The sequence below is a fragment of the Galeopterus variegatus genome, unplaced genomic scaffold (assembly GCF_000696425.1).
Source record: "Galeopterus variegatus unplaced genomic scaffold, G_variegatus-3.0.2 Scaffold4910, whole genome shotgun sequence".
Lineage (NCBI taxonomy): Eukaryota > Metazoa > Chordata > Mammalia > Dermoptera > Cynocephalidae > Galeopterus > Galeopterus variegatus.
Window position 1 is genome coordinate 35740 of NW_007731021.1, and position 15770 is coordinate 51509.

Genomic DNA, 15770 nt, shown 5'->3' on the forward strand with positions numbered 1-15770 from the left:
CCGGCAAGGGGATGGCAAGCCTCGGTGTTGCTCCCGTGCCGCGCTCAGCCAGTGAGCGGGAGCCGGTCTGTATGTGGGATCCGAACCCTCGGGCGGGAGCGCCGCCGCGCTTCCCAAGTGGCGCACTATCCAGTGCGCCACCGGGCCGGCCCAAAGGTAGTTTTTTATAAAAGTAATTATCTTTGCAAATTAAAGGGGAGGATCAAGGAACAGAAAAAAATTGAGATTCTCATACTGAATAAATTGTTACATGTAAACCAGAGTAATTAACTCAAACATAAAAATCAGTTTATAACCATGGTACTGAAATCTATGGTACTATTATGGTACTACATACTACATACTCTTGTTCTGTTAAACATTTCCACTGTACCGTACCAATCAGCTGCCGAAAAAGAAAAAAATGTATTTATCCTGTAAGTTAGAAGAGATCAATTACAGGAAGGCTGGAGACTTTCTGTTAACTACAGTAACAAAGGGTAGCAATAATTTATTGAGTGATGAGATGTGTCAGATGTCACTGCTTTATTTATATGAACTTACTATAGTCCTGTGAGGGTTAATCCCAATTTATTGATAAGGAAACTGAGGAACAGAGAGGCTAAATAACTTGACAGAGGTCACAAAACTAGTAAATGGTTTGGCTGCATTTCAAACTCAAGTGTCTGACTCTAAAACTCATGTTCTTGACCATTCTCCCATCTTAGTCTTCTTTATTCCTTCAAAATTCCCTCTAGTCAATAAAACTTACTGAATATCTAAGGCACTGTGTTAGCTCTCTGTATGTAGGGGAGGGAGGTAACAATGAAGAGCAAGGAAACTCACGGAATTTTCTATCCACGACCGTCTTGTGTGAGAGTTAAGAACTATATGCAGCCTAGTGGAAAGGAATGAAGGCAGGTATCAGGAGAGGAAAGAGAACCTGACTCAGTGCTCAGCATGGATGAGTGCTTTAATGTTCTCAGCACCTATGAGATAGATGGTGTTATCACCAATCCTACAGATGAGACATCTGGCACTCAGAGAAGCTAACCTCTTGCCTAATGTCAATACAGCTAATGTGTGAGAGCAAGGGCTATCCATACCAACATGCTCTCTTTAGGAAACTCCTAGTGTGTCACAGACATCCTTAGTTCTATGGAAATGAAGAGCTTTGGGGAAATTACTACTATGTGTACTTGAGACATATTTCACATTCATAATAATATAGATAATTTGCATACCTTTATCATCAATAAATTTGACAGTCATAACCTGTGTCATATACTTCTTACCTGAAGAGTTTAGTGAACTGGAAAAATACTTTAATTAATTACCTATACATGTTTTCTTTTTTACTGGAATAAAGTAGCATATTTATTGTAATAAAATTTTTCTGTAGTAAATTTAATAAGTTTTTTCAGTTGCTCAAAAGATTTAGAAATATATAGGTCTTTTACTCAGAAGATAATTACAGAAATCCTAACACTGTCAATTGGTAATGTCATTTCTAGGTATACATCAAGCATCTGAAGTTCTCCCTGGTCTTTTTTTTTTTTTAATTTATAAAATTTAAAATTCTACTTTCCAAACTGTAAAATCTTTAGCAGGAATGACGCTGGCACCTGCAGACCTGGTGACACTTTGCAGGAATAATATATCAATGCAACCACCACCATCACAAACATTTTCTCTGCTCTCATTACATGCAGGTGCTGTTCTAAGTGCTTTGACATGGATTTCTCAACATCACTACCAGTCAGGTATTATTATTATTATCCCATTTCTACAGATGAGGAAACTGAGGCATGTGGAGGATAAAGAGGTTTTTCAAGATCACAAAGCTAGAAATCACACCCATGCAATCTGGCTGCAGAACCAATTTCTTAAACACTATGCTACCTTTTCCTTGGCAAAAGAGAATCTTGACTAAGCAAAGATCAGTGTTTTTCCTATAAAAAAATGTTTTGGAAATATCTGCTCAGCTGAAGTTTTTAAAAATAGCATTCTTTTGGCTTGCTTACACATGGTCTCTATATGATCCTCAACCTCTCAGAGGATCTATGAATCCCACAAACTGTGGTGATGTCTGTTTCCAATGCATGTTCATCTGTTGGAGTCACTCAGGGAGTCTGTGTGGCTGTAACTGGGTCCTCCAGTTCCTCCCCCATCTTTCCCAATTGCTCTCATCACAATCAACTGCCTCACAGCAGGCCCTGTCCTCATTTCACTTTTGATTTGGGGGTTTTCCCAATAGAACTCTTCTGAGTTTAAAATCTATGCATTTCATTGAGAACAATTACAAACCTTCCCAGGAAACAGGTGCTCTTGAGTTTTCTCACAGAGCCTCCTGCCTATTTACCTTTCATGTGTACCATTCCCCTTTTGGGTTTAAGAGTGGTAGTTCTTTGAAGATTTTGTTTATTTCTCTGACCTCATTCTGCATACCAACCTCAATCCCCATTTCTTTTAAATTGTAAAGAGATCTGATAACACTTTAAGTATTTCCCCCAATCATTTAAAAAAACCAAAAACCTGTAAAATTCACATATCCAAAAAAGTCTAGTTCTATTTAGATCATTTTATATACCTGAGATAATTCATCTTGTTACTGACAGAAACTTAAATACTTACATAAGTTAAAATTTCCATTAATTTTTCTCCTGGTAACAGTATTCAAAGTAGAGACGACTGAACACTACTACCCAGAGCTTTCTTAGTGCTCCAGGGTACAATCAGAGCCCTTGCCTGCCACAGGATGGACCAGGGAAACCAGGGAAGAACTCTCACTACTGTGGGGCTTGGGGAGTCACCAAGGGATTTGCGAGGTCTATTCCTTAATAAGTGACACTTGATGCAAAGACAGCGAAGACACTCCTCACACTCTAACACAAGCGTCACTCTTACTTAAAAGCAAACGGTGTTTGTTGCCTAGCGTTAAGATAAAATACGTAAAAGCTTGCCACAGAATTTGTGGGTTGTTTTACATTACACGCATAAATGGCAGGTTATACTCATGAAGTTTTACAATTTCAAAAACTTAACTTTTCTCATAAGATAAAACTATAAAATTAAAAAAAACTACACATGCTCTATACGCTCATGTAATTTCCCTTCTTTAACCCTGTTTTTATTGAACAAAAAGAGACAGAGAAAAGGACAGAGACTGATTTTAAAAAAAGTTGCTAAGGGAGTCCGCAGGTCAGAACTCAGATGTTTATACTACGTGTTATAGTTTCATTCCTTCATACTAAAAAATGCTGAAAAAGTTACTCAGTATGCTAAAAGTTCCTTTTGTTTTTTTCTTTTCCACGTCAATTTTCTCCCTTTCCTTTCAGGACTCAGAAGTATACTTGCAACACCAGAAAAATGCCTTCAGAGCTGCATGGTTCCTCACCTGTTTGGCATCTTTCCACAGGCCTGAAGACTGGGGGGATGAGGGCCCTGCTGCTTTATACTCACAGTCGAGGTTAAGTAGCCTACAAATAATCTTCTAGAATTTCTTGAACTCACTGCAATCAGGTTTTTCTCTCCTCCACTGCAAAGAAATGGCTCTTTTCAAAGTCATCAATTCTATGTTGCCAAACCCAACTCTTAATTCTCAGTCAACACCTCCTCAGACCTCTGAGTGCAATTCACACAAACGACCAAGCCCTCCAGAGGCACTCGTACTTACCTGGCTGTGTCCCACCCAGCTGTGGCCATTAGGCACTCATGTTTGCCCGGCAGTGCCCCACTATGCTGTAACCAAGACCCTCACCCGGATGTCATATAGACCCAGCTGCAGCTGCACTCTCGACTTCTCACACTGTGGTTGACATATACCGCTGCAAAAGAATTTTCTATTCTGCTTCTCTATTTTCAACCCTGAGACAAAGCCATAACCACATAAGATCATAAGACCATTTACCTTGCCCTGTTACAAAAACCCAGAAATGCTATGATATAAAAATAATGGCCCTCCTGCATTCGGGGCTCATCCTTTGGACAAGAGTCCATTGAGCCAATGCCGGCATATCAGTAAACTCTGTTTTCTTGTTTTAAGCCTTGGTGTTTCCTGCCTCTCCCTACAAGCTCACAGTAACTCACTGCAACACTCCTCTTTGAAGCAATTTCTCCACTTGAACTCCAGGACCCAACTCCTTGTTCCTTCCCTTCCCTAACTGTCCACTTTCTATCTCCTTTGTTTTCCCAAGTCTCTAACTGTCATTCTCTTTTTTGCCTGCATTTACGTACAAGGTGGTCTCACTCAGACATAGGGCTTTCAATGCTCCCTGTGCACAATGCTGCTCACATTTGCATCTCCAGCCTGGACCTTTCCTCTAAATGCCAGGCTGTATAGCCAACAGGCTACTTGACATTTCTACCCAGGCATCTAATGGTATCTTAAACTTGCATGTCTAAAACTAAACTCCTCCAAATCTTCTCTTTCCTGAGTCTTCTCCAGCACAGTCAAGTCAATGTCCATTCTTCCAGAGTTCAGGCCAAAAACTGGAGTTTCATCTCTGACTCACTTTCCTTTCACACAACAAATCTTGTTGGTGCTGCCATCAAACTATCCAGAACTCGGCCAGTCCTGACTTCCTCTGCCATTTCCACCCAGGCTGCGATCACCTCTCCCAGTTGCACCTTTTAAAAGGAATTCAGATAATATCACTCCTTGGTTCAAAACCCTCCACCAGCTTCTCATCTCACTTAGAGAAAAAAACTCTGGTTCCTCCTATGGCTGATGGCACTTCATAATCCAAACCAACCTGCTCTCTGGCCTCACCTCCTACAGCTCTGCCCTTGCCCATCGCCCTGCTACCACACCACCTCAGTGGCGCCAGAGAAGTGTCTTTAGCTCTGCTGGTAACAAACTCCAATTTCCTCTTGACTTGCCCCTTCTTTTATTTGAGTCTTTGCTGAAATGTTACTTTATTGGAGAGGCCGCCTCCCTAGCCAACATTCTCTTTGCCTTTACCTGCTTTACGTTTCTTCTTGCATCTGCTGCCACATGAAGTATTATGCATGTATCTCTTTACTCTTCTATCTCTTCTAACAAGAATGTAGAGTAAGTGAGAAGGGCTTTGCTTGTTCACTGCTGTCTGCAGGGTGGAGGGCCAGTGCTCTGCACTTAGAAGAGGGTGGGGGATTAATAAATATTTGGTGAAGGGATGAATAAATGAAGTAGCTCAAAGGTAAAAAGTGGAGTTCTGGCTAATTATTACTTGCTTTCCTTTCTTTGGTGCATGGCAAATAATCTCCATGAGAACAATTTCAAAGCAGACAGCAGCAATTTCAAAGCAGAAACAAAAAGTGTGGGAGAGGAACAAATAATTGAAGACTATGGTTCTACTCCGGGGTGGTATAAGAATCACCTGGAACATTTAAAAAATACAGAGGCCCATGCTTAACCACTGAAGACTTAGGAAATGAAGGTATAAGCAGTGCAACTGTATTTTTTCAAATTCCTGAAGTGCTTCAGATGTCCGATCCCTGTTAAAACCATTTATTGAATGGAAGAGTCTCAAAGGCATGTGGTAAAGTGTGCAGTAAATAAAATAACACGTTTGTTTTTTTAAAACCCACATACCTGACTGAGGACTCAAAAATATTGTTGTTTTTTGTTTCTTTTTGTCTTCATGTAAAAGCACTGCCTAAAAAATGAAATAGACTGGTTTACAAAATCGAAAGGAACAGCACCCAAAACAGCCTTAAAACTGAAACCATATCCAAGGAGAGCTGAAATTAGGCAAATGGGTGGCAGAATTTTGCAAGTTAATTGAAAAGCAAGATCATCTGCAGGAGTGCTTAAACAGGACCCTGCCACCCAGTGCCAGCAAGCCTCACCTGAGCCAGCAAATGAGCGGCACATAGACCGGCAGGGGTGAGGGTTAGTCAGAAGGAAGGAGGGCCCAGCACAAAGCTAAAAGCACTCAGCAAGTGCTGTTTGAATACACAGGTGACAGAGAAGCTTCCTTCTCAGGTTCGAGCTGGGTTTACCTGAACAAAAGTACCAGTTGGTCTCAAAGGGCTAGGTGAAGGGGATCCAAATACACAGTCTGATTTAGACATACCTAAAGAGATAAATTAGCACTTTTTGTTCCTACTTTAAATTGAAAGCAGCAGTCCTGTTTTCAAACTTACACAGAAAGATATTCTGTTGATATAACAGAAGCTCTACTCAGTATATTGCGTGGACAAAATAATAATAAATTTGAAGAAATGAGAGGGAGCAGCATAATTTCTAGACAGGAAGAAGATTATTTTTAATTGCTACCAAAGGAATTCACCATACTCGATCCCCACTCCTCCCTTCTTATTTCACTTTTATAATATGATGACTACTTACTTTAATGTGTGAATACTGCATTCTGAAGAAACCAAGTTTCTCGCTGGGTGCTTTCCCTTGAGTATGATAATCCTCTAGCTTCCAGGGTACCCCTTCCCTCTTTGATTAGCAGCTGCCCCCGCAGGTGGCCAGAAGGACTGCTCTGCCTCTTTTGAGAGCTTCACTAGTAAACAACTTAAACCTTGCTACTAGCTAGCAAGAAGAAATCCGTCAAAGCTGGGGGAACTTTACCACTTTGTTGTACCAAAGAGGAACACAATGATAATCTGCTTCATGCAATTAGTAAGCACAGAACTTGAGTTCTTATAAAGAGTAGCCTACAAAAATAATTTTGGTAAAACTATATTAAATCTTATCTCTGTTTAGTTTCCTCACCTGGAAACTGCGGATATTAGTGCCACCACATTTAATGAAGCTGTTGTGAAAAGTAAATTAAATGAGATTATCCATGGAAAATACTTAAAATAGTGTCTGACCCATAGGAAATGCTTGATGAATGTTAGCAATTATTATTATTTTAATTTCTTTTAAATACATTTTCCTCTTATGATCATAAAAGAAAATCATTTTATTCTGGTGTATGTCCTATGTCAGGGCAAAGTTCTGAGTTCCTTAGAAGTAGGGTAAAATTTGGACCATATGAGCTAGCCAAAGGTCTATCTTCCATAAACATTTAAGCCCTTGTAAAATGGAAGAGAGGAAATAGTGTTTAAGAACTATAAACACTGGATTACAGTGCTGACTTTTTCTTTATGCTGTCTGCAAACATATACAATTGAGGACAGCAACAGGGTTAACTACTTTAATTAAAAAAATAATTACTTCCCAGGTTTTTTTCTTCCCTATGCTTATCAAATTTCATCTAATTGCATGGATTTGTTCTGGGAAGAAAAGTGAGAGTGTATAAATTGCGTTATAAATCAAATTTATTACAAACACAAGGTACCCTCACTTGCAGTAGTGCATTTTAAAAATGCCCATTACAAACACTCAACCCATTTAGTAAAAATGGCAAATTCAAATCCAACAAATTAAAGGGTCAATATTTGTGAGTGATTTTGAACCACTGACTGATAGTATATTGTCTCCTCATCATAATAATTATGCTCACTTGTAGAAAATTACTAAAATGATAAAATCTAAAAAAGTCCTAATTTCCTCTGCAGATATAACCACTGTTAACTGCGCAGCACATTTCCTTCTGTCCCTTTTCTATGCATGTGCCTGTAGGTATTTAAACAGGAGCACCAGTGGCTCGCCTGTATACACAGCATGGTGTCCTGAAGGAACTTTGGCTACTGCCGCCCCATTGGCCATGGTGCTTTGATTCCAAAAGTGCATATACTGAGCAGTGAAGCTCAAGTTGTAGCTTGCTCTATGGTCACTGGGGCTACATTTTTAGGTACCAGGAATGATTAGAGATTTTCATCTCACTGATAATCTTAGAAAAACCTACCAAATGACTTTCATAAGACTCTAAATAAACCCAGGAATAAGGGTTTAAGACATACAATGAATCAGAACTAAAGGGGGACATATTTCACTTTCTAAAAACGAAATCTTTTCTCGAGTAAATGTATTTGTTAAAAAGGTAAACATAACTAAAACAGCGGAAAACTCTAAAAAGGAGATTTCCCTTGAGATGTTAGTGCATACATCAAGGTGTGACAGGTGTCCATACCTGCAGAGCCTTTAAACTGTGGGCATTCCTTTTTAATGTGCCCTTCTCTTCCACAAATAAAACAACGTTTTTCTCTCAAGTCTTTGTCATCCTGTCTCTTCCATTTTTCCACTGATGGCCTGATAACCTTCTCCCTCCCCAGGTCGACTGCTACCCTCACTGGTTTGGCTTTCTGAGGTGTGCACTGCATGGGCTTATCTTCTCTTGTTGGCACCTCTCTTTCTGTGTACTTGTTTTGAATTTCTTTGTCCTCTTTGCTTCTTTTTTCTTTGTTCTCAGGGTATCTTTGGTTCAGGGTATCTTCCTGATCTCGCCGTCGCCGTACTCTATAGAAGATATAATATTAGTAAAAAAAAAAAAAAAATCTAAACAGAAACCTAATAAAAAGATAACTCCAGGTATAGGAGATAATCAAGAATAGAAAGGGAAAAACAAGAGTTTCACAAACTTAAGCCCATCTCTTCTATTAAGAAGCTATCTCAGGGCTTCTTTTTCATTTTCAAAGTTGCTCTAGTGCTATAAAACCAATTTTTGCCATTAGTGGAACTCCTTGGTTCAATGCCTACTTTGACAGTGAGGTAGTGAAACTCAAATTATCCTTGGGGTGATTTGTTCAATAGCCTTTCTGACACATTAGCATTCTTTACCAGGCACCGGAAATTTGAGATGTGAAACTAAGTTCAGAAGGGAACAGTGGTTATTAAGGAGATTCCAAAATCCTTTCTTCCTTCCTCTATACTATCGCTGACTATTATGTGAATAATAATAATAATAAAAAGTACTAAAAAACAGCTCCTCAAATTCCAATGGTGACTAGAATCTTTTTAAATTAAGAATATTATCGCACAGTTAAAAACACCACCACTATCACCCAAAACAACATGCCCTAAGCAAGCAACCAAAAACATGTCCCCCCTCCCCAGCCAAATATCCCAGAAGATAGCATGGTGACCAAACCGAGCAGCTCACCTGCTCCCAGCAGTGACTAAGGGCTGAGGCTCAGCACAAATGAAGGGCCCTCCACTGCAGTATACTCAGTACAAATCCCAAGTGTGCTACACCTCAGTTACTGTACATTAGAAAGGGAACGGATTCTGAAGGAACTCATTTGACTGTTCATTAACTGAAATGATTTTGAACTTCTCACTGCTGTAAAAGGGAAGAATATTAGTTTTATTCTTCTTCTGTTCCTGTTGGAAAGGCTAATTAATGATTAGAGCCATGACATTAGAAAAGGGGACCAGGCCTGGAAGACTGTCACCTGTACACCCGCGTCAACCCTGGTCATCTGCACTTAAAGCCATGTTTTAAATCACTTCATTTTCATTATTAAAACAAAAACGAAGCCCTTAAATTTATCTGAAAACTGCTGGATTTCATATAAGTTTATTTTCTCTATTACAATAGAACCTCATTTAAAAACGGGGACAGTAAGAAAATAAAAACACAAACACCTCTTTTGAACATTTACTTACTTTCTCCTCATAGGACAGTCCTTCATGAAGTGTCCAATTTTCCCACAAATTCGACAACATCTATCATTTGGGGCCAGCTCTCCCTCAGTTAGTACATCTGGATCAAAAAAATACTCCTAGAAGAACATAAAAATATAAAAGCCTGAACTATAATGTGAGATCAAGACACAAAAACCAGGCATTAAACAATCATCTTACATCTCAATGTTGACACATCATTATTTGTAAAAAACATTATTTATAATGCTTAATTCCAAATAAAATCTAAAACCATCAAGAGGTGTAATTCAGGACAATTTTACTTAAATTCACTTTTGTTTACTCCTTTTAGTCATGCAGAGCACTGCTCAACCCTAACCCTAAAGGTTTAGTGCATTTCTTTTTATTTATTTATTTATTTATTTATTTTTATTTTGTCAATATACAATGTAGTTAGTTATTGTGTCCCATCACCAAAGCCTCCCTCCCTCCTCCCTCTCCCCCCTCCCACCCAGATGTCGCATTTCTAAATAAGAGCATTACACATTCCTGTGAGTCAGCTTCCCCACGACTCGGGAGAAAGTTAAGGCTGGGTACAAAGGCTTCTTTTTCTCACACAACAAAAAGGCTAAAACCTAATAAACTGAGGAACATGATTTGTATTACGCAGATTGTACTGAGATAAAGAAAAAACTGTATGTTGCTACTTTGTTTTGTTTTGGCTTATGAAGGAAAAATAACATTAAAAAGGAAAGTCAATGGTCTGGACTCTGGCCTCTAAAATTAAGGTGGGGACCAGCAGCATTGGCATCACCTGGGGATTTGTCGGAAATGCAGAATCTTGGGCCTCAAACCAGACCTACTCAACCAGAATCTGCATTTTAACAAAATCCTAGGTGACTTGTTTGAACAAGTTTCAGAAGCACAGGTGTAGAAGACTGCTACAGCAATATCTAGCTAAAACCAGATGTACAAATGCAATCAAATGCTGAATGTGCCTGTAGAGCCATATACTGAAGGCTCATTAAAAAAGTCTTTTGGGGAGTTCTGGTCAAAATGAAGGAACAGACAGTTTCCAGTGTCACTCTCTCCCACAAATCAACCAATTTACAACTATAAAAATGTAACATCAGCCAAGCTGGGGCCGCTGGAGTTCAGGGGAAGAGGAGGAGAGACCTACAGAGTTCATGAAGGCAGGAGAAACCATGATGAGAAAAAGAAAAAACTGCTCTGATGGTTTTGTGCTGCAGCCACTTTAAGGCTGGAGCTGCTGAGCACATGGAGCAGGAACTGGCAGAAGCTGTGCCCTTCAGATGGAGTTACTTGGAGGTGGCAGGGGAGAAGAGGGCCTTGGCAGCCCCTAGGACAGCAAGACTGCTAATATGGTTCCTGTGGACTCATGCAGGAGCGAGGAGCCAGAACAACTGAAAAAAGGAGCCATTCAGAGGCTGGTGAGTCATCACAAGGGACTGACACAGGGACTAATGCAGTGCCCGTCCCATGGGGAGTGTTTGGAACACAGGCGATGGGGGAGACAGGCCCACTGGGAGAACACTGTGACACAACAAGGACAGCCAACCCACCTCCCAATCAGTGAAGGACCACTCAGAGGAGACAGATTGGGAATGCAGAATTGCATGGGGTGCAGTTTGATGAAAAAACTCAAGTCTAGATCAGAGTTTCTACACAACCCAGATCCACCGGGTCTCTGGAGAGCCAGAAATACCTATAAGGTCAACCATTAAATGCTGAGCTGCACAAAAAGCCTTCCCTAGGGAAACAGCAACAAAGCAGCAATTTAGCTCAACCACACAGCTCAAGTACTGGTTCCCACAGGAAGTCCCCCCATTTTAGAAGTAAGTAAAGGACAAAAAATTAGTTCCGGCCCAGGCACACCACCAGCTCCTTGGGGCCTGCCTGGGAACAGGAGGCTTGGAGCAGGGGACCAGACCCCACTCCCACAACCAGGCACACAGTGCCAGTGCCTCGGGGCCTGCCTGGGGACCCGAGGTATGGAGCCAGGGACTGGACACCACCCCCCCCCAATCAGGCACACCACACCAGAGCCTCAGGACCTGCCCAGGTGCCCAAGGTATGGATCTGGGACCAGACCCCCCACCCCGCAACCAGGCACGGCACGCCAGGGCCACGGGGCCCACCTGGGGACCCGAGGCATGGAGCCGGGACCCGAGGCATGGAGCCGGGACCCAAGGCATGGAGCCAGGGACCAGACACGCCCCACAACCAGGCACACCGCCAGCACCAAGGAGCATACCAAAAACATCACCTACAAGTGGGTGGCCTACCACAGCCACCACAATAACCACAGCTGCCAGGAAAGCAGCTAGACACCACAGCCACCACGGAGATGGTCTGCCAACCAGTGCTGTGCATTGACACAAGGAGAGTCACCAGCAGAGATAAAGAAGAGGATGTCTCTCTCCAGAAAGCCCATCCTTAAGTGACAGAAGAATCAGCTGCTCTATGATAATATTGGGGGACCTGATCACACCTCTCAGCATTGGACAGATCATCAAGGCAACAAATCAACAGAGTAACCATTATTCTTTCAGAAGGAGAGAAGAAATCTAGGACAATTAGAGGGGGTAGGGGGAGTTTCAGACACAGACAGGAGGAATAAATTTTGAGATCTACTGCACAGCAGTGTGACTGTAGTCATTAATAATGTATTGTATATTTCAAAATAAATGAGAATCTCAAATGTCTCACCATAAAAACAGGTAAGTAAGTGAGGTGGTGGATATGTTTAGTTTGATTCCGTCATTCCATATTGTATACATATGTCAAAACATCACATTGTACCCTATATATGTATACAATTATGTTAATAAGAAAAGAATGAAATCCTGTCATTTGCTGTAACATGGATAAGGCTTGGAGGACATTATGGTAAGTGAAACAAGCCAGGCAAACAAAAACAAATACTGCATGATGTCACTCATATGTTGAACATAAAGACGTTGATCTCATAGAAGTAGAGAGTAGAAATAGTGGCTACCAGAGGTTGGGAAGGGTAAGGAGGAGCGAGAAAGAGAAAAGGTTGGTCAATGGATACAAAGTCACAGGTAGATAGGAGAAATAAGTTCTAGCATTCCATTGCACAGTAGAGTGACTACAGTTTAACAAAGTAGAGAGTAGAAATAGTGGCTACCAGAGGTTGGGAAGGGTAAGGAGGAGCGAGAAAGAGGAAAGGTTGGTCAATGGATACAAAGTCACAGGTAGATAGGAGAAATAAGTTCTAGCATTCCATTGCACAGTAGAGTGACTACAGTTTAACGCTTACATATTGTATCTTTCAAAATACCTAGAAGAGAGGATTTTGAATGTTCTCATCACAAAGAAATGATAAATGTATGAGGTAATATGCTAATTACCCTAATTTGATTATTACACATCATACACATCTATTGAAAATCACACTGTACCCCATAAATATGTACAATTATTATGAGTCAATTTAAAAAAAGCTTTTAAAAAGGAAAAAAAAATTGTCATATACTTCCTTGTAATATTAAGAAAACTAATGTAGGAAAAAAAGAAACTACTATTCTTAACAAAACTGTCTAGTCCCTAACCATCTCTCTCTCCCTGAAACACTTTATAACATAACTTTTTTTTTGTTTTTCATGAGTGTAGTTCCTTAGAGCCCAAGTGTCAGGTTAAATGAGAACAGACAGTTCTCTAGTCCAGGTGGCACCGTCAGTCTCCTAGCCCCATTAAGGGGATTTACTATTCTTTGCAAGCAGATTGGAACGTCTGGATTCATATGAGGAGGGTGGAAGATGTTCTCAGATACGTACAAACTGGGCTTGGCCGAGGCTGGCATGAAGCTGAATGCTGGTGGAACAGCAGTGCCACCTGTGAAGGTTGGCACAGATAACCAGGAACAGAAGGTATCAAAGAGAAAAACAAGAATTAAACAAATTTACACCTATCTTCTCTATTAAGCTAACTCAGGTGAAGCTAAACGGTATAGTTTTACTTTTCCATCCTCAAAGGTGCTCTAATGCTGGTATGTGTTTCCTTGGTACACATTACCAAGGAAAATCAGCAGCAGCACCAAAGTCATTAATTTTCCCACCCAAACTCCACTTCTTGCTATTTCTCCCTGTTCTCCTAATGAATGGCCTCTAAACAAGGATGCTAAAACAGGTGTCTTTAGGAATTATTTTGTATTGTAACCGTTTGGCTAGATGTAACAGACTTACAGAGGATTTAAGTTATTCCTGACTTCACTTTGGATTTAAGTTATTAGTAAAAATTAGGATCTTTTAAATTTTTTAAAAAATATTTCCAACAGACACTTACCATTTTTGAGGGGTAGTCTTTTGGCAATCCTTTGACTGGAATACCAAATACTCTTCTACCATTGATAAAAGCTTTCATTATAAAATTTGTCACTAAGAAGAAAAGAGTATGAGCTCAATTAGATTAATTAAAGGGAAAAGAGACTGTATTAAAAATGACAAAGTAACTTACTTTTCCTTGATAATCCAGCTCCAAGATTATGATTCAAATCAAAGGGATCTAAGTAAGGAAAATTAAGAAGAACAGATAAGATAATCAAATAGGAAATGCCATTATTCATCCAATAAGCAAGGTCCACATAAAATGAAGAAATTACAACCTACTTTGCTTATGATTAGTAAAAGTATTAAATGACTGGCTTAAAACCTATAATACAGCTAAATAATGTGTATTCCTACATATAAGGCAAGTTTTTTCTCAAAAGTGTTCATCAGAAAAGAGGGTGTTCTTTGTATTTAAATGTTTATGAAGTCTTGCATATTATGACAGTTTACCTAATTTTGAACAAAATACTATTTGGAGAAGACACATTAACTTGATATTACTTAATGATGCTAGTTTTGGATGCATAAAGAAGTCACAAATACATTTAAAACATTTTAGCCCTGAATGTTCCTGCTAAGTAGCAATTCTCTTTAAAGATCACTTTAGAAAATATTTCATGATAGAGATCATAAAACACACTTTTATAACACAAATTAAAACACGAACAACACATACGCCTCTCCCATTGGTATGCCAATGGCTAGTTGGATTTCAGGATACAATTTCCAGTAAAAGCTTCATATAAAGTCTCCCATATGATCTGAAATGTCTGCATCTCAAACGTCTTAAGATAGCTGTATATATGATGTTTTGAATATTATTTGTTAGATGACCCAGAAAGTAGTAGGAATGATAAAAGCACCAATTCTAAATCCAATTACTATTTTACAGATAATTAAAAACAACATATATACATAATGATTCATAATTTACAGACATTACATAAAGATATTTTCCTTCACATGTTAAAAAAATATTCAAGAAGGCAAAGAAAAAAAAATGAGAGGACTCTCTTTTTGGTAATCTTCTCAAGAAAATGGAAGAATGCATGTATATAGTATATACTAAACAAGTAAAAAAGTAAAAAGAGGCACCCTTCTGCTTGTCATTTATGCTTCTAATAGACATAACTGAGGTGCACCATGTTGGGAATCAGACTAACAGTTTGATGACGTATAGGACAGTTCCCTCAGCTTAACCCTATACTAATAGTTGCTATGAGAAGGGTACCTTCTTAGTCAGTTTGGTCATGCTTCCAGTGATTTGTGTGTGTGCATGTGTGGATGTATTTTGGTTGTTTGCTTGGTGTAGTAGAGATACTACAACATTAGCAATATGTACAATATTGTACAGTTAAAAACACTATGATTACCGCTAATGAAATTACTCAATTCTAGAATAGTCGATTATATAATCATGAAGTCTTTTTTTTAGTTTAGCCTATTACTAATAGCCCATCTAAAAGTAATGTAAAAATTAAAAGCAAAAGATAATAAGGTTTCAAAAATTCAAAACAAAACATTACTAAGTGGCAGACCATAATGGGACCGCTGCACTGCATGTTCTGAGCAGCAGCTGCTGGCTGCCTGGAAGAGCTCTGTGAGGAGGAAGAGCAACGCCCCATTAACAGAGATATGCTCTATTCAACTTTCTGTCTGATTTTATTTGTACCTTCAATAACAATGTATTTTGAGGTCCACTGTTTCTTAAAAGTTGTAAGCAGACTTTTTCTCCTGATGCTAATAACATGTTCTTTAAAATCAAATTCCTCTGTGTAGAAACGAAGAAGTCCCAACCATAGTTGTCCAACAGATTCTGTATTTTTTCCATATTCTGGCCAATAGGTAGGCTAGAAATAGAAGGGAACAAGGGATAACACGCTCTATAGTAAAGTGTTAATATCAACATTCATTTGTATCTTAGGGAGCAAATCTGGACTTTTTTTTTC

The 15770-nt window shown here is 39.5% G+C and overlaps 1 protein-coding gene across 1 annotated transcript in view; it reads right to left on the reverse strand.

Moving 5' to 3' along the window:
• ZCCHC6 (zinc finger, CCHC domain containing 6) overlaps positions 1 to 15770 on the reverse strand; it is a 60030-nt gene that overhangs the window by 5647 nt on the left and 38613 nt on the right. Inside the window, exons 22-26 of the mRNA XM_008588576.1 lie at positions 15494 to 15671; positions 13949 to 13996; positions 13778 to 13869; positions 9470 to 9585; positions 7995 to 8320 (exon numbers count right to left, since the gene is read on the reverse strand). Coding sequence (XP_008586798.1) covers positions 7995 to 8320; positions 9470 to 9585; positions 13778 to 13869; positions 13949 to 13996; positions 15494 to 15671 — 760 coding nt within the window. The remainder of the gene's footprint in view (positions 1 to 7994; positions 8321 to 9469; positions 9586 to 13777; positions 13870 to 13948; positions 13997 to 15493; positions 15672 to 15770) is intronic.